The sequence below is a fragment of the Drosophila grimshawi genome, unplaced genomic scaffold, assembly GCF_018153295.1.
Source record: "Drosophila grimshawi isolate 15287-2541.00 unplaced genomic scaffold, ASM1815329v1 contig_1369, whole genome shotgun sequence".
Taxonomy (NCBI): domain Eukaryota; kingdom Metazoa; phylum Arthropoda; class Insecta; order Diptera; family Drosophilidae; genus Drosophila; species Drosophila grimshawi.
The window spans coordinates 5,339,092-5,363,066 of record NW_025062891.1 but is presented as its reverse complement, the minus strand read 5'-3'; the positions used below and the strand labels follow the sequence as shown (position 1 = coordinate 5,363,066).

The 23,975-nt window shown below is 38.2% G+C and overlaps 2 protein-coding genes across 3 annotated transcripts in view; one reads left to right on the top strand and one right to left on the bottom strand.

The window, feature by feature from the left end:
• Positions 1 to 17: 17 nt before the first annotated feature.
• Positions 18 to 6,951, bottom strand: LOC6561093 (PTB domain-containing adapter protein ced-6). 2 transcript variants are annotated; one of them, XM_043214299.1, is made up of 7 exons: positions 5,759 to 5,929; positions 2,361 to 2,757; positions 1,826 to 2,274; positions 1,508 to 1,734; positions 976 to 1,428; positions 778 to 905; positions 18 to 707 (listed from the first exon to the last, which is right to left on the bottom strand). In XM_043214299.1, exons 2-7 carry the CDS (start codon positions 2,649 to 2,651, stop codon positions 651 to 653), a joined length of 1,605 nt encoding a protein of 534 aa, XP_043070234.1. In that variant the 5' UTR covers positions 2,652 to 2,757; positions 5,759 to 5,929; the 3' UTR covers positions 18 to 650. The 2 variants fall into 2 exon arrangements, with proteins under 2 accessions (XP_043070234.1, XP_043070235.1); XM_043214300.1 differs by lacking the exon at positions 5,759 to 5,929 and adding an exon at positions 6,648 to 6,951 and having other exon boundaries at positions 67 to 707.
• Positions 6,952 to 10,798: 3,847 nt separating this feature from the next.
• Positions 10,799 to 23,975, top strand: part of LOC6560866 (calmodulin-binding transcription activator 1) — a 52,128-nt gene continuing 38,951 nt past the window's right edge. The window contains exons 1-3 of the mRNA XM_043216409.1: positions 10,799 to 11,130; positions 14,311 to 14,978; positions 15,360 to 15,861. Coding sequence (XP_043072344.1) covers positions 11,097 to 11,130; positions 14,311 to 14,978; positions 15,360 to 15,861 — 1,204 coding nt within the window. The 5' untranslated portion in view covers positions 10,799 to 11,096. The remainder of the gene's footprint in view (positions 11,131 to 14,310; positions 14,979 to 15,359; positions 15,862 to 23,975) is intronic.

The following is a 23,975-nucleotide window of genomic DNA, read 5'->3' as shown; positions in this document are numbered from 1 at the left end:
GTCCAACATCGAAACGATTTTTAGGCACTACATTTTATTTTACATAATAATAAATATTGTTCATTTTGCTGAGCTATACAATAATTAATTGCGTGTGCTTGGTTTAGACATGTTTAGACAGAAGGATACACATATATATATATATGTATATATAAGAATATAGATATATTTATAATATTCGTTTAGCTTTACAATTATTTTATACAAAATTCTCACATTTAGGTTTTTAGCGTTTGCACATTATCACGACGTTTCTGACGTATTTCTTTTTTTTGTTTTTACCTTTTACGTTTTGCTCGACAATTGACATTCATTTAAACTATTTAACTACAGCAACAATTGATTCGTTTAAACAAAGTGCATTGGATTCGATAATATATAATATATAATAATCATAATTAATAATCATACATAATATGCAATATAAAATTATATAAACAATAATACACATACACATACAATATTTATAATTCAAGCTCAAAACTCAACTCAAAAATTTAACATGAATTTAGCAGCATCAGCAGCAGCAGGCAAATATCGGAAATAAGCTAAGATACAAACTGTATACTCTCATATATAGTAACACAACTCTTCTTCATCTTCTTCGTGTTGCGCAAATGGCGTAATTAGCACCAGCTCTCCTTCCGCCCTCACTTCCGCAACGGATCCAAGCTCTCCAACGAGAAATCATCAATGTTCAGCTGATTCTGAAATTATATACGAATATACAAATTATATATATAGAGACATAAATGGATGTGTGATCGGAGCACTCACCTTGAACACGCTGGGTCCATTATTCATTTCAAATGGATCGGAGCCAAACAGGTCCGTGTTGCCATTGAGGCCACTGTTGGTCACCGAGGTGCTACGACGTGGCGCCCCAATTTTTGGCGGTGGCGCCACTGAAAATGTACAGATAATACCCGATAACAATGATAATAAAGTTAACAATATTATACAATATAAACCTACATAATGGTGGCGTTATGTTTAGCTCGCTGGAGAAGCCGCTGCTATTGATGCTCATGTTGTTATTATTGTTGTTGTTATTATTGCTCAGACTGCTGTTGTTGTTGTTTTGCAGCTTGTGATCGTTGTTGTTGAAAAAGAGCTGTTGGCCAAAACTCTTCGATGGCTCAAAGCCAAACAGATCATTGCTAATGGCATTGCGACCATTGCTGAGATTATCCTGTATCTCATCGGCTCGTGGATCAAAATCGCTATCTGAATCCGAATTCAACAGCAGCTCATCCATTTTCTGGCTATTGCTCTTGCTGCCACCACCACCACCGCCGCCGCTGCTGCTGCTGCTCATCTGGCTGGACAGATTGCTCCGTGGCGGCACAATGGGCAAGAACGAATTAGGCGACGCCGAATGCGTTGAGGCCGTCGTCGAATTGGTATCAATCAGCAGCTTGTCCTCATCTGTTCAATGCACATTTGAAGCTTTAGAACGTAGGAATTTACATATATATTTATGCTGCTATGCTATGCTTACGCTTACCTAGCTTGCCGTTGCTCAACGTTTCGTTGCCATTGAGCTCCTGGATGGGCGCCTCGACAATATCCTTGATGCCCAGCTTGTACAACATGGCATCTAGCTCGGCCTTTGGCAATTTGGCGGACAGTTCACGCAGGCGATCCCTATAGACAGCAATCGTTTGCTGCAGATGCTCAATCTGCTGTTGCGCCTTGTTTAAATTCGTCTTCTCATTGCTGTCCATGAATTTTCTGTGGCAAAAGATCAAAGCAAGGCAGCATAAGTAATCGAGGTCAACTACAAATATCAATAAGTCTATATTTATTATGCGAAACCACGCACCTGTAGGCCAAATCGAAAGCCTGTCCAATGGTCAACGTAATGTCGGAGGCCAACTTATTGGAAATGAATACAAAACACTCGTGCGTCTCCTCTGGCTTTGAGGTGCCATTGTTGCCGTTAGTGTTGCTGCTATTGTTGCTGTAGCCATTAGTATCCATTGTGTTGTCTTTGGACTTGACCGTCTTGGCAATGAAGCTGAAGAACTTTTTCACACCCTTCTCGTCCGCACAGTATGAGATGTTGTAGAGCGGAAACTGATGCAAGATTTTATGTGTGCGCGGCTCTTGAATGGCGACACCCTTGATGCTAATGGTGATCTCCAGTTTCTTGAACTTCTCCTGTGTGCCCGTCTCCGCCTTCTTCATTTGCTGGGCAAACTGCAGCTTGCGTATAGCATCCTTGACCACCTCAATGCCCTTGGGCTGGTCCACGCTCAGGTTACCAAAGAACTAACAACAACAACAAGTTAGTTAAATGTATAAATGTTAAATGTATCTTGAGCACAGCCGGTCACAGCTGAGGGAGCTCAACTCACCTTGACTAGATAGACGGCGTGTCCGTTGATCAGCTGCTCCGGCGTATGCAGCCAGTTGCGTTTGCCGCTTTTCGACTCGCTTTTTGAGTTGCCACCGCCTCCGCTGACGCCGTTGCTGCCACCGTTGCTGCCACCGCCAGTGCTGCCATCAATGATGCTCTCCCCGCTGCTGTCCTGCTGCAGCTGTTTCTCCTGCTGCTTGTTGTTGTTCTGCTTGTTCCAGAACTTTAGCTGCGACATTTTTGCCGTTTTACTGCCGCCGCTGCTATTGCCCGCTGGCTGATAAGGCATTTTTATAGTTTTTCAATATCTAACTGTGTGTGTGTGTGTATGTGTTTGTGTGTATGTGTGTGGGTGGCCGTCTGTTTGTGTGTGCGGCAGGGGATGGGGGCGGATTCTGTAAATTGAAAAAAATTATTATATGAGATTTTACATTTAAGATTCGGTCGTTTTCGGATTGAACTTTGTTTCAACTTGTTTTTATACCCCTTAAATGTAGAGGGGTATATTACTTATTTTACGATAATTCTAGTACGAATTGCGAATGAAATTTTAAGAGACTTTGTTGAAAATGAACATTAAAAATAAAACGGAAATTGAACCAATATATATATAAGACAGAATATAAACTATAAAAATCTACTAAGCTACATTTTGAAATGTATCTTAAACAGGTAATCCTATGCGCGATAACTCCCCAGCTTATCGATAAATATCGCTTTACAGACGCTTTTAATTGAGCATAATACACAAATTTAAATTACGAAAATTCGCCGCTGATTACAGGGCATCTTCTAGTTTTATTTGCGCAGTGTTTTCTTTTACTTCATTTCTGTTTTTGTTTTTTGTTTGTGTATTTCAATTCAATTCGTCTTGTTTTGATGATGAATTTGCCGCTGGGTGAATAGCGATAGTGTCGATGTCGGGCTGTGCTTGGTTGGGGTTTTTCCTTGTCAGCTGAAACTTAATTTGCAAAATTCCGACGCTTGTCCCCAGACGATGGCAATGTTTTGCTGTATTGCTATTATACTGCTAATTAGCGTTGTTATACAACGGCTTGCAATGAATCTGAATGCATTCCTTTCAGCTGGTAAGCCAATCCCCATCAGTGCAGTGCATCTGCATCCACACAGACGACAGACGACAAACGACAATCGTCAAACGTCAGTCGTGTCAGCCAAACCAGTTGGCCGAGTGGCCAGCAGTAAATAGTAAGCGTTAAGCAGTAACAACATCTACTCGCCACAGTAGTCACTCGCTATAAATAAATACTAATCAAATCTGCTGCTTTTTATAAATTTCCAAATAAAACAAAATCATATTTCCTTTACTATTTTGTTGCATAAACTCAAAGTTGGTTTATAAACGAAAAACCTGTGTTATCTTTGAGGAGCGAGCACTGTATCTGCATGTATACATTTATGTATACGATACAATCAACAGTCAGCTGGTCGTCACAGTGTAACCTCCAAAGACAAAGCCAAGACAATAAGCCCGAGTTTCTCAGAAACAATCCACAAAAAAAAAGAAAAAAGAAACAGTACACACACCCATGTGATAGATAGATATATATGCATATATGCACTCACACAAAAGTAGAACAAACAGTCTCTCAAGTCGGATCTTAATAAAAATCACACCTTGGCTGGCTGTCTGTCTGTCTGTCTGTCAGTCTGCGGACCTTTTGTGGGATATTCTCGTGCAATTCTCACATTTCGTGCTGTGTGTTTGAGTGTGTGTCTCATAATTAAGAAAAGATCTTGCAAAATATAAATGAAGCTGTGCTATTTTTTTCCTTTTGTTATTAAAGTGCAAATTCACGCGAACACACACAGACTACAGTAGAGCCTCGCTGCAATGACTAGAAATATATTTTTTATTACCACAAAGATATCGCTTGGTTCTGGTTCATAAATTTCATTTAAACCATTTATTTGTTTTTGTTAGTTTTAGTTTGAATGAACTCATTTATTTGGAATTTGTTTATTTGGTTTTAGTTAAATTAAAAAGCAAGCAAATAACTCAACTGGGAACCGGTTTATTTGATTTGTTAACTTCAACAGGTTGTTGTTGTTGCTGTTCCGTTTACTATATCGAATTTACACTGTAAGCCTCAAAATAAGTTTGATTCATTTTTGGAACCGATTTGGGGACTGGCAACGAGAGCTGGCGCTGGGGCATTAGGCAACAGCAACAGCAGCAGCAGCGACAACAATAATGGCACAAAAGCGAAAGCCAAATTATCCAAAAGCGGCGTGCGATGACAACAACAACAATAACAGAAAATAACAGCAGTAACAGCAACAACAACTATGACAAAAATTGAAAAAGAGCACAGCTTGGCAAAACGAAATGAAAAGTGAAACACCCTGTATTTGGCAATTGTGCGCAATTATTTTGCCGCCCGTCACTGCTGCGCAATCAAACAACAAAAAATTCAAAATAAAATAAAATAAATAAAAATAAGCAGCTCTCAGCTCAGCTGACAGCAGCGACGAACAAAAGCGATAATGTCGACAAGCCAAAGTCAACCGACTAAAACCGCAATGATGATGACGACGACGACGACGACAGCTCGACGTCGCGGAAGTCACTGACGCTCGCCGCAATCTCCCTTCCTCCCCCTCCCTATCTTCCACCACGCCCCAACCAACCCACAAAACAACGATCAGTTTAGCATGCAGAATGCGTGTGCTTAGACAACGACGACGCAGTGTTGTAAAAATTGTAAAATACGAGAATATGCATGTGGAGAGCAAAGATGATGATGAAGAAGAAGACAGTTACTTGCGGTACTTCAATAGCGAGCTGTGTCCACTGACTGTGAAATATTTGCCTGCGAACTATTTTGTATTGCCCCTATTTTATTTTTTTACATATGGCATGCTATTATTTATGCATAGAGCAGCGTGTTGGTAAACGTTGATTTATGATTTCTTCTCAGCAATAAGCAGTGCAGCGAGCAGCATACTTTCTTTTGGGACAATCATGGTCACAACACTAATGGGCGCGTTGAGCCACACAGAGGTGTGTTTGCTTGCACAACAACAACAAATCGATGTTGTTGGCAAACAAATGTACGTTTTATTAAAGGCTTAAGCTTGTGCAATACTAGCAAACGATGAAATAAACGCACGAACAAAATAAGCAGCCCCGAGGGCTCCCAAAATTCGAATCAAAAAAACAATAAAAACTTTCATAATTAGCAGTTGCTGCGTACTGCGCTTGCGTGTGTGCGTGCTAAGCAACAAAAAAGAAGAAAATGAGAGCCTAGCAATTTAAATATAATTAAACACACTGACACACTTAATGGCCATTATATTGTAATTTTACATTTGCACTTTTGCTTTCATTTGCACACTCTCATTCCAGAGAGCAGCACACAAAAACACGCATACCGTTTGTGTATCAAGGCGTTAAATCGATGCTCAAATAACAAAACTTTTTGCAGAGTCCCGCACAGAGTTAGTTACAAGATTTTCACCGCTATTTTGTTGTATTAATTTATTGTTTTTTATTTTACGGCGCCACGGCGCCAATACGTAACGTACACGTCGGGAGACAGCTGCGTACTAAACAAAAAAGCAAAGCTTCAACTTTTTCAAGTCGTTTCGTTTAATTCACTTGCAGTTCAGCTCTACACACACATGCAAAGTCGAGAGAGAGAGAGAGACAGATAGAGAGAGCGTGGAGGAGGAGAGAAAACAATAAACAATTGTTAAGATTGCCGCGCTCGCTGCCGCTGAGATAATCGAGATTAGAGCAAATAGCAGCGACAACGACGCCGCCGCTTCTGGCAAGTGCGAGAGCACTCAGCTCAAACATACATACATACTCACACATACACATACATATGTACATGCACATGTTGTAATTAAACTTTAGTTTGCTGCGAAAAGCTTTGTCAAACCTCACATTAATATCAAATTAAACACGCGTGACTGCTCTCTCTCCACCTCTCTCTCTTTCTTGCTAAGCGACCAATTACTTTTCATTATTAATCTTACTCTCTCTTAACGATCATCGCCCACATGACTTGCTCTTCTTGCAGATGATGAAGGCGCAAAAAAAGAAAAATAAATAGCAAGAGGGAAAAAAAAACAACCGCTCACAAGGAGCAATCTCGTCAAGCGATTTATTTCGAGTCAATTCCGGATTTAGAATCTAAATTTGGACAATGGGCCAAATTTACATACATATTTACTTAATACTAATACACACACATACTATTCACTTGTTAAACAATTTTCGCTAGTTTTACTCGTTAAAAATGTGAGTGAATCTTGCCTTGTGCGCTGATTGAAGAAATTAGTGCAATTGATGCGATGCGACGCGATGCGGGCGAGGGTGCACAGCTGGAGACTACGACGACGACGACGATGGCGGCACAGTTTTACAGTTACACGCGATGCAAATACAACAACAACAGTAACAACAACTATAACAAAATCAGCAACAATGGCGGGATGCTGCGGCTGGTACAAAATACAAAAACACAAAAACAACAACCGTTTACTTTATTATTTTTTTCTTTTCGCGCGCGCTCTCTCTATCTCTATCTCCTCCTGTCTGGCTCTCTATCGCTCTCTTTCTGTATTATGCGGACTTTTTTTTTGGTTTGTTTGTGTGGCGTTTTTTTTTAAATGTACTGCGCAAATTTACAACAAGCAAGATAACAGCAGCCGCAGCAGCAACAACAACAATCACATCGACACTGACGATGGAATATCCTCACCACCTTCACGGTCCGCCGAATTGTTTTTACCGATCACGCGCAAGAGACTGACGCTCGAGCTGCCGTTGCGTTGACCAAAAAGTTATGAGGCCGTTTCATTTTGCACCTGCCAGGGATGCACACTCTGCTCTCTGCTTAAATCTCTCACTGCATTTTGTGAGCATTTTGAGAGTGGCCAATTTCCATGAGAGCAACTCTGTGCCAAGCAGGCGGAAAAGCTAATGAGCGAAAAATATTTTACAACGTCCCTGGTTCGTATGATACAGACGTAAAACTAGTTATTGTTCGTTTAGGAATTGTGCACTCGACTTAGCAGACACTCGGTGTGCGCTGCAACTGAGATGATATTGCTTTGAGTGGGAAGTAAGCTTGATTTTTAACAAGTAGATTATTTTTTCATTTATTATATTTAAGGTTATTTATTGTCAATTAATATTATGAAAATATGTGGGTTCATTGAAAAACGTTTACTATATCGTTGTGCACAAGTCACAATATAACAAAATGCCCGACCGTATCAGATATAGGAGATTAAGCGTAGTTTTCTCTTTTGTGGTTGAAGCAAGCAAACATTGGAATGAGTAAGCGCTCAATTCTGTGCCTGTGTGCGTGTGTGTATGTATTTAAGTTTTACCTGTTGCTTTTCAATTGTTTTACATTTCGACTGGAATTGTTTTGTGCACAATTTGTTAGACTGTTTACCATTGCATACAGAATCAACTAATAACCAAGATTCGTTCAACTTTTGCAACTAGAGTTGGCAAACATAAAAAATACCTTTGTATGCAGACTTATACATACATATATATATTTATATATATATGTGTGTGTAAGCGTGTTTGTGTTGGTAAGCTTTGCTTGTGTAAAAACAAAGACCCGACTCAAAGACAAAATTGTTGTTGTTGTCGCTGTTGTTGTGGAGAGGGCAGAAGAGCAAAGCAATAGCGGCGAAAAATACATGCAACATATGTACAAATAGCCTTACATATGTATGTACAAATGTATGTATGTATGTAGATTTGTGATACGTAATTTCTTGGGTTTTTGTGTTTGGTTGGTTGAATTGCAATAAAACTGGTTTCCTAAGTCAGGCGTATAATGTACAATGTACATACTAATGCATATGTATGTGTGTATGTGTTTGTATGATTGTATATACATACATATGTAAGTGTGTACATACGAAGATTTAATTATTGTTGAACGTTAGCCATGTTGTCTTTGTCTTTGTTATTTGCTGTTGTTGTTGGTAGTGCTCAAGTTAAATGCAATGCGCACATTTTTGTTGAGTATTTTCCTTTAATTTTTGCCACATTTTGACTACTGCTGTTTTGCAGCATTGCATCGACAGGCCAAGTGTGTTGATGCTCCCCGAAACCGGCTAAACATGTACCTGTATGCGTCTGTATGTGTGTGTGTGAGTGTCCAAGGCTTGCACTGTTATCCCGGTATTGCAGCTACCTGTGATTTTTACGCGCTCTCTCTCTCTCACACTCTCTCTCTCTCTGCATGCATTACTCTCCCGCTCAGCAACCAACAACAACTGCAATATTGACCATTTACAGTTAGAGGCTTCGTTGCTGCCTTTGCCATTTTCTTTGCCAACCACAACAACAACTATATTTGGAGCTAATTTTTTTCTCTGCGCTTTTGGTTTTCATTGAGGGTTTTGCGCTCGATCGCTTCGTTCATAGGGCAACTCAGGCAATTGCTGGGGCGTTTTTAGTTTTTATTGGCGTGCTGTTGTCATATCATACACCCCCTCCCCCAACCAATCTGTGATGCATAGAAGCGGGACCTTTTTTCGCAGTACATGCAAATTATAAAGAATATTGGCTTTTAATTTTGTTATTGCACATGATTTACGCTTTTTTATTGCCTGTTATCGATATGGTCGCCGTCGCCGCCTTATTTGGGGGCGTTGACTGCTGCCAAGGGGGGCCTTGTTTTAAATCAAGTTTTTGTTGTTATTGCGTTGATGTCGTCGTGCCTGATTTTATTATCATCGTTTTCTGCTCGAGTTCAAAGGCCCAATTAACCGAAAACAAAAACAAATAAATAAATGGGCGGTTTGTTTTCTGTTGCATGCATTAAATGTCATCATCGTCGTCGAACAAAATGTTATTTTAAATGCATTTTTGTGCACTTATCAAATGGCAGACTGAACGCAAAAAAAACTGGCTTTTTCGAAAACGTGCTGGTATTTTGTGAGTTGAGCACAATCTTCGCTAAAAAAAACACATTTTTTTTTCAATTTTTATTTAAGCCTGGGTGCGGGACGCTGCCGACAGCGACAGAGACGTCGGCAGCGACGGCGACGCTAACAGCATAATTTACATACGTGACGATGTTAAAGCGCAGCTCAAGTCACGTTTTCATTTCACGCTTCTTTGATTGACGGCTTTGAGTGCTGCTTATCGCCGTAAACTGGGAACACCCTGTTTAGAGAGCTGTGCTAAGCAATATTTAGAATTAATGCAAATGAAATGAAGCTTAGCTGCTTATCGGGTTAACTAAATGATCTGGCTTTATTCTGACTTTGACGCTTATCAGCACTGAACGCCCCCAAACACACACACACACACACACAACAGAGAGTTTGAGTAATTCAATTATTTTGTATATTATTTTCAATGTGCAACAAACGCGACAATAAAATAACAAGCCTAACAACAGCAGCAACAACAACAACAACAGCAGCAGCAACAACAATCAACAGTTGTAGTAGCGACAACACAGATAAGTGTTTTGTCATATTGTTGTTATTGTTGTTGTCGCTATAATTGTAGTTGTAGTTGTTGGCGCTATGGCACCGACTGGCACAGCAGCGAGGCAATTATTCTGTATTCGCTTCGTCGGCCGTTGGCTGAGATAGTGTGAGACTTCCCGTCGAGAGGCAGAGAGAGAGAGCGAGAAAGAGAGAGAGAGAGACAGAGAGAGAGAGAGAGAGAGGAGAAAGAGGAAGGGGGTGGCAAGGGGAAACAGCGAAAGTTTTGTTTAAAAGGAAAAAATATTTATTGAAGGTTTTTGTTGTTTTTGGTGTCACGATAAGCAGATCGGTTTTCTTTATGGTCTCATGAATTGCAGCGCTTGCAAAATAACAGTCTGGGACAAGGTCATTGAAAACATTGTAAATGAAACTATAGCTTTTCAAATCCAAATTTGCGCGCGTTCTATAGTGTAGTGGCAACATTGACCAAAAATTGGCGTTTGACATGTTATTTTTTTAGCAATGTGGCTACTCTATAGTGGTTATAGTCTCCGCTCAACAGCTGTTGAGCCTTCAACAGCAGTGAGGAGCATCACTGTTGTTGGACCACAATCGACACTTCAACATTTCGATAGACAGTTGTGCACATATCGCCCGGCCACCGCATTCTGTCGACCGTCTTAAAAATATTTATAATTGAAATTATTTATATTTACACGGAATTTTGTATAGCATTTAACGCCTACGCGAAACTACAACAAATCGAGTGCGTAACGGATGCGCGTCAGACGCAAACGGGCGCTGTGCAAATTAGTTTTTTTGTTTACCTTTTTTCCTGTGCTGCTGGATATCGAGAATTTTGCTGCTGCTGCTGCTGCTTGTGCTGCCAACATATGTACATACATATGTAAATAGCGATATATATATATATACATATATGAGTGTGTGTGTGCAAATACATACAAAAATACACACATACATATAGATGTTGTGCTATTTGTGTGTGAAAATGGCATTTAACAGAGAACAGTTAAGTTAATGCGCAACGATGCAGATGCAGTCGACTGCAGGTGCGCTGCCCACCAGGTGTTTATTTTAAGAGTAGCCAACAACAACAGCAGCAACAGCAACAACAACACCTACAACCAACAACCAACAACAACAACAAAAGAAAAGTTCGTTCGCTGCTGAGAAGGGGGGTTTTTAGGGGGCATGGAAAACGGGCCAAACAAATTGCTTTTCCCGCTCCCGCTCATCGTAGAAGTAGCCGTAGTTGTTGCTGTCGCTGGTCATGAATCTGAATCTGAATCGAAATCCACACCAAAGTAAGTAAAACTCCATATGTGTGTGCGTGTGTGTGTGTGTGTACATAACATAATTATCGATGAGTTTTGCTGTTATCTGTTGTGATAAGTGCACTTCTTCGATTAGCGTTGTCTTATTGGTTTTTCCAATTAGACTTTTTCTTTTCCACTTGTTTCTGTTTCTGTTGCTTTTGTTTGTGTTTCTCTGTTTCTGTTTTGTTTTGTTTTACCTCAACTCAAGGACACATTTGCGATGCGGTTTCTTTTGGAGCATGCTGCGATTTATTTTGGCATTATCTGTGCGCTCTCATCTATTTGCTCCATTCGTTGTTGCATATTTATTAAGTGTCATGGCTTATAAATGAAACAAAAGAAGAACTCTTCTCTTTTGGCCTGCTTTTGATTTATGTTTCTAATAAAATTTCAATAGACTTGCAATTTGTCGTGTTGCATAGCTGTGTTGCCTGCCTCTGCCCTCTACCCTCTAACCTCCTCTTACCCCGTGTCTCTTTCACCCTGTCATGCTTCATGCCACGTGCGTTTGCACGCACAGTGGTTGCAACTAGCTGAAACCAGGCGTCAAATACAATTGCAATTTTACATGCTACATTTGCTAATGGAAAACTTAAATGGACACTGAAACTTACTTCTAATTTAAATTTCTAAAACTTTTCTGAAATTATGCATATAAAGCAAATTTTATTCAAATTATTTTTCAAATTAAAAATGAAAAGTTCTACTAAATTTTAAATGGAATATTCGTTTATTCCTTTGTGTTTTTGTGACTATATTTAAAGCCTTAGACTATCGACTTTGTTATATTATGAAAATGAAGCTTTCTTATTTTTTGCATCTTTAATATTTATTATTTTGAGCGTTGTAAAATTATTCAGCAAAGATTTAGGTACATTTTACTAAAATAGAACATTTCTTGTAGTACATTTTATACATGCTATAAAATATATTATAAAAAACTTCACTAATATGGAACATTTTTATCGTACTAAGTTCCATTATAGTAAATTCCACAAAAAGAATTAAAAGATGCAATTCAAGCTAATTTTTATTATTATGGCTATCCTTGCAAGTTTATATAAATATTATATATTTATACTTTCATATGAAATAAGCACAGTTTCCATGCAGAAAGTGAAAATATGCTTTGAATTTGAGTATTTTATTATTATTTGTTAAATGCCTTTTTGTCTGTCTGACTTGATTTTTCGCACGCTGCCAACCGACTCTCGTCCCACTGTGCACACATCAAAAGCCGCGACGAGCGCAAAAATATGCGAAGCTTCAGCAACCGTTGCCCCAACAACCGGCCTCCTCCCCTCAAACCCCCACAAGCCCTTTCTTGCAAAAGTGTTTTATGTGTTACGCGAACATTGCAAGCACACTATTGTTGTTGTTGTTGTTGTGGTTGTTGTTACTTAGCTCTTGCTGTTGTTGTGCTAGGCCTGAGTCCTGCGTTAGGTCCTGTGTCCTGCCATACATTACAATGAAGTATGTGCGCCCCGAATGAATGGTCGCTGGCTCAGCTCTCTGGATCTGACTCTGACTCTGACTCTGGCTCTCCAGGCCCGCTGTCCGATTCTTTTGCTTGGCGACCTTTTCCTACACACACTTACACACACATACATGTGTGTGTGTGTGTGTGTGTATCCATGCATGGTCACACAGACGGGGCCAGCAGCTAATTATGACCCGCACGTTTTCAAAACAAACACACAGTGCACAAAAACACAGCTGGCTTGAGGGCGTCCAAGTTGGTTGGGCAGCAGCGGCAGAAGACAACTTAAGGCAGGGGGGCAGGGCATTGGCTGGGGGGGGGGGGGGGGTGCAGAGAAAGGGGTATATGTTCATAGTGGTGTACAAGTGTTTAGCTACGTTTAAATGTTTCCGGCGCTCATTTTTGTTTCGTGTCGCCTTCAGCCTTGGAGTCTATATTTGGCAACGCATGCAAGCCTGACACTTTAGAGTAGAGGCTTCCCCCTTGCTGAAACCCTTAAACCTTAACCCATTCCACGCTGCTGCTGTCGTCGCTCTGTTTGTTTGTTGCACTTTTATTGCGTTCTTTCAGTGTGTGTCCAGCCGCTAAGTAGTCCTGTGTACGCGTCTGTGTGTGTGAGCCATAAACATGTCGTCTTTCGCTTGATTTAGCGGCTGGACAGCCTGAATGCCTCACTGCCTGCCCCTCTCTTTCCTCTCTCTCTCTCTCGCTGCCTTCTCCCTTTCCCCTTTGGTTGTTTTGGCCAGTAAAATGGCCGTCTAAGCCAATGACCACGCCACACATCGCGTATACGTAATGTGACGCTCAACTGATCATCTTGCAATATGAACACAACCAACACACAACAATGGGTCGCCCCATCAGCTTGTCATATTTGTTGCGCCCCAAACGCTATCAATATCTAATACAACAGTATGTTGCAGCTAACAGCAACAGTGCTGTCCACTTTTTACAGCTAAAACACTCGACGGCTTTTCAAAATAGAAACGCTTATGTTGATCAGTTAATTAAAATGTAATCGAGTTTTAGTAAGTCAGTTTCTAGATATATCATATATATATATGAAACATAAATTTTGTTTTTAAATCTATAAATCTATAGCACTATATGTCTCCCAGATATTCTAGAATGCTGTTAAAAAGCTAAAGTCTTGATTTAAAAATTAAATTGATTATTAAGTTGATCAGTTTATGGAGGTCTTAAATTAAATTGTTTGGGAATCAGCATTAAATTGATTTTTAAATATATAATTACTTTTAAATTTATAAAAACTGTAACCAAGTAATTTATGCTTGAAGTGTTGGCTTTAATTTAAATTTTATAATCCTTGATTCTCTCTGCTTTTAAATACATTAAATTCATAAATAGAGAAGTGCACTTTTCGCATGAATGGCATTTTATATTTATTATTTTTGATTCAGACAACTTATAAGTTTTTCCCGCCAAATGAGCAACACTGTTCAGCTGGCAGCACCCAGCTCCAGCTTGCTGGACCAGTTCCTCTTTTAGCCATAAATCTGATGCTGTTTAGCTTGGCATCTGTCGTATCTTTTGCATCTTTTGCATACACAAAAGAGCTTCCATTTTGGGGCGTTGAGTTATGCGAAACTTGGCAAACAGCTTTGATGATGATACTAGTAATAATACTAACCCCCCTTCTATTCTGTTCCACTCTATTCTGTTTGCAGACCATACAAAGAATGGCCTGAGCCGTATTAGCCTGGTCAAAGCGCAGAGCAGCGGCAAGCTTAGCCATTGCAATGAGGCCGATACGTCAGCAACAACAGCAACTAAAGCAACGACAACACAAGCAACAACAACCAGTTTACGTGCTGCCAAACTTAAGATCGAGGCCATGCAACAACAACAACAACAACATAAGCTCCTTAACACCATCAGCAACAACAATAATAATAATAACAGTAGCAGCAACAGCAACAGCATTATATTGCTGCGGGGCACACGCAACGAGAATGGCCAGATCATCATACAGAACAAACAGGACATTCTCAGCCTGCTCAGCGAGCAGCAGCAGAATAAGGCGACGGCCCTAACGCTCAATCAGCTGCCCACAACAACAACTGTGGCACGCAAGACAATAGTCCAAACAACAACAACAACAACTAATAACAACAACAGCAGCAATAATAGCATCAGCAGCAGTGGTAACTCTGGTGGCAGCATCTCCATAGTCTCCAGCAGTGGCAAGGATTCGAATACGATTCTGCTGCAAACGCCCATCAATGCCACACAGCTGGAAAGCGTCCTCAAGGCTCAGGTTAATAGCAGCAGCAACAACAACAATAGCACCAACAACAATGCCAAGCTTGTCGAGCGTCCTTTTATGCTAAAGCATGTAAGAATTAATATATTTATGATCGCATATTCCTTGCAGAGCGACAGAGATGAGATTTGTAAGAATGATCAAAATTAATCAAATTTATATCGTATAGTAGCCATCTTAAAGGAAAGCTAAGTTGTTGTATTAAAAACCTTTAAAGGATCTCTTAGCTAGACTAACAAACAAATCAATTAATCAGTCTTCCTCTTTTATTATGCTTATTAGATTTAAGCAACAGTCCAATAAAGAATTGATTTAAATTATAATTGAAATAGTAACTAGTACTAAAATTCAGTTAAGATCAGATTCGTATGGCGATCTGCAAGGATATTCAATGTTTGTTCTTACCTAGGATTTGTTTACCAACTTTACTCACAATTCTCGCTTTGCTTGCAGGCCTCGCGCAGCCTCAGCTCGGAGAGCAACTGCGACAGCAAGTCGCCATTTGTGCTGCAGACGCTCAAGCGACTGGAGAAATCGCAATCTATTCTGGTCATACGAAACTCGACTACAGCAACAGCTGCTGCGGCAGCTACAACAACTGCAGCCAGCAGCAGCAATAATAACAATAATAGCAGCAGCAGCAACAATAAGAGCAATGTGGTTGCTCAGCAGCCGCATGTTTTGAGCGTAACGCGCAGCTCAAAGGCGCCCAAGGCGGTGGCAGCCGCTCTGCAAAAGCTAAAGGCGCCCGCGGCAACAGTCGCAGCTGCGGCAGCAACAACAACGACAACAGCAGCCGCTGCCACAACTATTTTGAGACTGAGCAAGAGCGTCAACAAGCAGGTGACAGCAGCAACAACAACAGCAGCAGCAGCAGCAGCATCAGCAGCTGTAGCAGCAACAAATAAACTGTCCATCGAGCAGCCGCAAGCGACGAATGTGCCACTGGGGAACGGTAAGTTTGAACTTGCACAATGGAATACGTTGTCAGGTTTGCATTTGAGATGCATCGCATAAATCTGCAACCTGAACAGGTTTCTACAGGTCTTCTACAACTGACGCAGTCTCCGAACGCTGTTTCATTGTTTTAGCCTTGGCAAACTGTTCAATTTTGTTCACAGTTAACAATTGTTGCCTACTTTGTGGCATGCTTATTTTAAAGCGTGCTGATTTGCTCTGCTTTTTGGCGAGCTCATCTTCGTACGTGATCCGCCTAACAATTATTCAATTAAATGCGAATAAACTTGGCCCCAGGCGCTGTTGGCTCTTCCTTTCGCTCCTCTCTCTCTCTCTCTCTGTCTCTCTATATCTCTATCTCTCTTTCTCTCCGGAGTCTCTAGCTGGCGGCATTTGTCCAGCTGTGAACGTGGAGGCTCATTGATTTTCACACTAGCCAGCATTTGTTATATACCCTGTACGCAAGAGCAGACAGTGGGCATATACTTTTAAGCATTTACATACACTTCAATTCATTTGGATTCATTTAATAATATGTATTTCAGATACATCAAAGGATCACTTGTTATCCAAAAAATTTTGATCTAAAATATTATTTGCTGTTTCAATGACTGCAAAAAGTCCACATTTTATGCCAACAGTGTGTAAGCTATAGGAATGTCTAGGGAACCTCTTATTTCATCAATTTTATTCATTTTGTGCTTTTCTTCTGCTATTGTTGCGGGGGTCTCTGGGGTCAAAGTTGTGGCTCAATTGGACAGCTCCTTGTTTTGTTTTTGAGTTGCTTGTTGCAAACAAAGGAAAAATGGTTTGGTTTGCTTCTTTTTCTCTTTTTGTTGTCTACTGCTCTCAGTGTTCATTAGTGAGCGCTGTTGCAAGTTACAAGTTATCCGCCCAGCGCCTGAATTCCTCAGCCAATCCATTCCAATGATTGTGGGCAACCTGTAACGAGAGCAAATTAGTTCAGCTAGGCGTTAAGTGCTTAAGATTCTCAACATCATATTTGATCCAATTGAATGGTTCAAGTAAAGTTTTTTAAGTGCTCGCTCTCTCTCACTCTCTCTCTCTCTCCCACTCTCTCTCACTCTTTTTAAGTTTTAACACAAGTATTGAAATTTGTTGAAATGTTTCTTTGTCGGCTGCCAATTTATTTGAGTAATAAAAATTGATATTTAAAATAAATTGTTTATTGAAATTATAGGAATCAATATGAACACGGTTCTCCTGTGCAATGTTTAATATAAATACATTGGATAGCTCCTTTTACTCCTCATTCTTTTGGGTATTTATTTATTTGTTTATCTCGTCTACGATTTGAACTTGCCACATGATCACTTGATTATTATTATTTTTGCATTGCATTATTCCATATTTACTGAACTACATTTATCAGTATTACTGTTAGTCTAGTCTTCCACTGCTTATCTTCCTTAAAAACCAATATTTAAGATTTTTGCGAGATTGAAGATTGTCGCTTCGATTAGCCAAGTGGCAGCTTGAGTTAAAATAAATCGCACGTTTCCAGAGAACGCCTCGAGGCAGCAGTCAGCTCATGAGAATTTGCTGATGTCTACAGAAAATGTTTGAATTATTATTGTTGTTCTTGTTGTAGATAAAATGTGCGACAATTCTAGCTAGAGTTATGTGTGTGTGTGTGTATACGACACGTCTGTCAGTCTGCCTGTCTGGTTGTCTGAGATGTTGATTATTGCACTTGATACACAGAGGCAGCAGCGTCTTCCTTTTGCGCCTTTGTTTTTTGCTCTTTTTTTTTTCTTTTAGTGCTGACAGGCCGAAACCTTTTGGGGGAATAGTACACACAGAAAAACCGAAAAAACCTTGAAAATGTTTCTGGTTTTTAGAAATAGTTTCTAACGTTTCTAAATATTTTAAGTGAATTTTGGATAAGCTATTTAAAATGTTTGTGTATCTGAAATCTCAAAATACTAATGTTTATTAATAATTTGAGTAACCAAAAAGCTTTTCTAAGAGCACATATAAAACACACACTGGAAATTAAGCATACATCAAATTTAAAAAAAAAATACACTGAAATTAAGCAAGGAAAAAATATAATTTCTAAATAATAAGTTGAGTTACTCTTGCCGCCAAAAGAATGAGTGATATTCTAAAATGAAAGGCGATTATTTTTCTGAGTGTTCCAGCAAGAGTTGGTGTTAAGTGATTTTTAAGCCAGATTTAAGTTATGGCCAAAACGATTGCTTTGTCCTCTCTGTGTGGGCGTCAAGTGGCCAAAATTGTCGAGCGAGCTGTCGCCTCATATTGCCAACTCGAGTATTGCTGATGTTTCAATTGCTGGCGGCTACTTATTGAGTCGCTCTCACCTACACTCTCACACAGACACACAAATGCAAACAGCATGTATCTGAGCTTTTTAATGCAGACATCCGAAAGATACTTATCTGACTTGCAGCTAACAAATGCACACACCTGCCCCACAAGGCGTCTGTGCATGCTTGCATTTTATTGATAAAACTTTGGCTAAAATTATAAATATTTTAATTTAGTTGTAGTTTAGTTTATGCCAAGTTTGTTGTTGTCTGTTTTCCTTCTCTTTTTCTGGCCGCTTTATCATAGCCAGCACAGCCATTAGCTAAAAGGTGCCGGGTGCTCGTCAACCTTCAAAAAGCACCCAAATATTCATCGGTCTTGTATTTCTATTTCTTTTGATACCTGCACTAAAAAGCTATCCAAAAACGGGTATATGCTTGAATTATAGAATTAGCTTTTTTTTCAATGATCTACTGCAACTAGTGAAATTTAGATTGACTTTATTACAATAATAGATACACACACAAGAATATATTTATTTTTACTGATTTTTTACGTTCATTTAGATTGATTTTCTTCCAAAAATAGACCTTGTATTTTTTATATATATTTTTTGTTCAGTGATTTAATTAGTGACAATAGAATTATTAACTTAATTATTAGAATTATTAATTTGTATAATTTGCTATTAATGTACTAGTTAAATAATGTCGATAACCGCTGAATTATTAACCCTTAACGCGAACAAAGTGATTTCACATTTTATGCCTAAGGTTATTTATTATAATTAGCAAAGATTAGCAGGGTACTTCGTAGTGAGAATTCAACAGCAGCATTTCGGGCATTCAATGTTTTTTTTATTGTTTTTAGTTGAAGGTAAGCAAATTAAACAAATTACCAACAAACAAGGGCAAAGGCATAGGCACAGGAACCAACACGACCCCCACAAGCTCGACAACACGACGTCGAGTTGGAGTCGACCAGAGAGTATCTGTGAGATACTTTTGCAATTCGCATGCATGCGCCGTCATGTGAGTTTGCAAAAAAATTGCTAAACTTTTTTTTTAGCAGTTGGGTATTATTTTTTTTATTTTACTTTTCTTCACAAATCCTTTTGGCTGCCTTCATTATCATTATTTTGGTGTGCTTTTTTCGAGCACATAATTGCCATGAGAAATAAAAATGAAAAAACAACAACTGGAGAAAACTTTTGCGCTTTGTTTTTCGGCCGTTGTGCAATAATAAAAAAAAGAAAAGAAAACTTTTGCATTTCCGTTGTTGTTCTGAAACTTGAGCGCGCGCCCAGTGTTGCAAAAGGCAAAAAGAAAATGGCAAACAAGAAGCTTCTATCTCTTGTTAGTTTGCTCTGTTCTGTTTTTTTGCGAGTTGAATTGCAAAATATGATGGGCTGGCGCCTGGCACCACTTCACACACACACTCACACACACACTAGAACACACACACTCACACACACACACGCATGCACACAGAGATAGTCGCGCTCACACATAGATAACTTCACAAAGAGCTAGTAGATTGCCCTGTTGTAGGCGTCTAATTAGATAACACTGTACCTAATTGACTCACTGTCGCCCACACGCCCACACACCCACTGCCCACTGCCTATCGTTGATCTATTTGCACTGCTTCTTTTTGCTGCACATCATTTTTGGTAATATTGTGTCGCAAAGTTCTTTGTTTTAATTAGAATTTGCAACTTTTTGTTGCATACTTTTACGTGTGGCCATATTTGCAGTGCCCTGATTTGTATTTACTCCACCGCCCCTCGCTCCACGCCCCTCTCCCACTCAAAATGTTGCACAACGTAATTTAGAACAAATGAGTTTTCACACAAAGCGATTCTATGTGAAACAAACGATATGCAAAAAATGCGCCAAACTAACAAATTAATGAATCTGATGATTTTCTTTTGGCGTTAAGTTGGATACCATGGAGACTACCAATTTTGTTTTTGGTTTAAAAAATATTACATTTAAAGATCTGTAAATATAAATATAAATATAAATACAGGGTAACATCGACTGAGTTTCTTGTTCGTCTTAAAGCCTTGATTTTGCAATTGCCTCTTCTCTTGATCGAAACTCTGGCAATTCAGGATTTTGGATTTCCTTGCCATATGTCAAGGATGTAAGTTAGTTTTATCCAGTTTTATTCACATCAGGCACTTGCCAGTAAAAACGGGAAACTTATCCCCAAAATCAGCCAAAACATTTTTTTGCAATAAAACTGTTCGAGTATATGTTTTACTAATGGAACAGTCTTATATAGATGTCAATTTAACATCATTATTTTGCATTTATATATTAAAGAATAATCGGTAGGTTGATGCATGAACTCATTCAAAAATTAGGCATTTACAAAGATTATCAGATAGCTACAGAAAATGTCTTAAAACTGTTTGCAATTGTCGAAGAAGAGATTATTACAACATTTTAACTAATTAATGTCTTTGACGGATTGAGTTTATAATGGATTGGCCTAATTCCTATGCAATTTAATAAACATTTTGTTCAAAATTCATTTATATATTCTACCATTTTATCACTATTTATTGCAATGTTTTTTCTTCTGCGAATTTATGAGAAAATACTTACAAACTCATTAATCTAAACAGGCAAATTTGGTTAAGTAATGGTATTTATTTTTTCAATTCATTCATCATTACAAATACTTATTTAGAACCTTAAATTAATGGCTGAAATAGCCATTTATAATTAAATGAACTGTATCGTTATTATAGCACTATAATTGCTATTATTATTATAGCAGCTCGTATGAGCGAAATTAAGAGTAATTTTAGTTTATTGAAAAATGTATAATTATTTCAACAGAATTAGTAACCCATTTACCCATTTCCCCAAGTCTCTTTATAGTTGTAATTACAAATGGATCCATTTAACGAAAACATTAGCTGGTTATTAATAACTAATAAGTGCCTTTCTCAGTGGGAAAAGTAGTGCAGAATTATTCACCATTTAACTCCATATTCTTCACAATTACTGAGGTGCCTACCTGAGAATTTAAATCAATTGATTGTTTTAATGAGAAACAATTTAATTTGGATGGTTTAAATGGCTTAAAGTATTACTGGCATGATATAAAGAAGTGCTTCACTCCTGATCTGGGCTGCATTCAGTCATCAAAAGAGGACCCCGATTTGTAAAATTTCAGGCCGTATAAGCTCGGAAGGTTATATAAACCTGTTAGACGAAGTTTTAGTGAACTTTATGGAGCATCAAACAGACCCAAATGCCTTATTCCAGCAAGAATAGATATGCCGTGAGTCTGTCGTGGGTGGTTTCGGGATAAGAATTTTAAGCTTTTATAGAGGCCAGGAAGATCACCCGAGCTGAATTCCACATAGAACATATGGCGACACCTGTTCCGTCGAGTTTAAGTTGGTACTCGACAGTTTGAGACATCTACGAAGGCTCCCGTTAAGGAACAGTCAAAAATCTAATTATCTGAGTTCTAAAAAGTTGTTGAATCGATGTCAAATCGATTTTTTGTTAGTTATAAATACATTTCTATTATTAAGTTGATATTTCCATGTCAATTATACATATTATATTAATTTTATTAGCACCTTAACCTCACTTTAAACAAAAACAAATAATAAAAAATGTTATGTTAATGCTACAAATTTAATTCCTTTTTTATTTGACGTGTATTTAAAACAGGTAGCTTTTCTGGACAAAAACAAATTTTTTTAACTTTATTTTCAATTTTATAATGAAAACATCAAGTGCCTTTAATCGAATTTCGCTGGCTGTCTATAGGCAGATTTTTAGAATTTTTGCTTACGTCTCTTTGTAGTTAAAATGATTAATAGAGCCATTTATCGATATCTTTACCTTGTTCTGAACGACAAAGGAAACGCTGACCGCATATTCGCCATTCTCAATGGGAAAACGAGAGCGGAATGCATCCACATTAAACTCGAAATTCTTCACAATTATCGAGGTGCCGGCCTGAAAATTTGAATCAAAAGTATATATTGTTACTTTTATGGAAGTATACCATTTGTCTTACATGATAGGGACAACTATGATTTACATTGGTGTAGGGCTTTACAATCTCGAATGCAAGTCTTGCAATGATATGTTGAGGGTTCTCCAAGAATTTACAGATGTCTACGCTGAAGTCATAAAGAAAGGGTCGCCATCCGTTAGCACGCTTGAAAAATGCCATTTTTGCCTTGAAAGAATTTAATCTTAAATGGCGAATGTTAATTTTTTGCTAAAAATAATTACAATTGGATAAGGTGTAATAGTCCTTAGGATATCCAGTGTAATATCGATAGAATTTCTGGTACGACTTATGGCCTTGATTTTGCACTTGCTAAAGTTGGTTAACTGTTGATCGTAACTGTGGCAATTCAGGCTTTTGAATTTCCCTGCCACCTGTCAAAGATTTAAGTCAGTTTTCTTTAGATTTTTCAAGTCCGGCGCTTACCAGGCAAAACAGGACACTCGTCCACAACATCAACTTAAGCATTTTTTTTTTAAATGCCACTGTTCGCTTCTTTAACTAAACTGTGTGCGCTTTACAAATTGATCATTCTTATGTAGCTGTACAAAAGCTAATTTAATATAATTATTTTCCATTTATATATTAAATAATAATCTGTTCATTGATGTATGAACTAATTTCAATTAGTATATGCTTACTCGCCTATGACCATAGCGCATTTAGTAAAGGGTATAAACATTAAAACACAAGATATGCATATTTTGTATTTTTTAAGGGATTATTTGCAAAAGTGAATATATAATTTATTTTACAGAAATAAGTACAAAAACAACAACTTTAAAATATTTTGGATTAATTCTCCTTATAGTTGAATTCATAGAAAACTTTAGCTTGTTTTTGAAAAGAAAAGCACCGCTTATTAAATATTCGCCATTCTCAATTGGAAACCGAGAGCAAAATTCATTAACAATAAATCCAAATTTTTTAAAATGAAGGCCTGAAATTTTGCATTAAAATTAAATATGGACATTCATGTTAAGATACCTTATATTGTAGGGACACGAGAGGTTTAGATTGGACTAGGGTCTTATTTATTCGAGCACGATTTTTCCAACGACATGGAAAGGTATTTACATGAATTTACAGAAGTCAACGATGAAGTCATAGGGAAAGGGCAACCATCCAGGCACGCCTTAAGAATGACACGCTCATCTGCAAATAATGTTATAATAAATGGAGACTACCAATTTTGTTTTTGGTTCAAAAAATATTTCATTTCAAGATCTGTAAATATAAATATAAATCCAGGGTAACATCGACTGAGTTTCTTGTACGACTTAAAGCCTTGATTTTGCACTTGCCTTTTCTGTTGATCGAAACTCTGGCAATTCAGGATTTTGGATTTCCTTGCCATATGTCAAGGATGTAAGTTAGTTTTATCCAGTTTTATTCACATCAGGCACTTGCCAGTAAAAACGGGAAACTTATCCCCAAAATCAGCCAAAACATTTTTTTGCAATAAAACTGTTCGAGTATATGTTTTACTAATGGAACAGTCTTATATAGATGTCAATTTAACATCATTATTTTGAATTTGTATATTAAATAATAATCGGTAGGTTGATGCATGAACTCATTAAAAAATTAGGCATTTACAAAGATTATCAGATAGCTATCAGATACAGAAAATGTCTTAAAACTCTTTGCAATTGTATATTAATTACTCAATAATCGAAGAAGAGATTATTACAACATTTTAACTAATTAATGTCTTTGATGTATTGAGTTTATAATGGATTGGCCTAATTCCTGTGCAATTTAATAAAG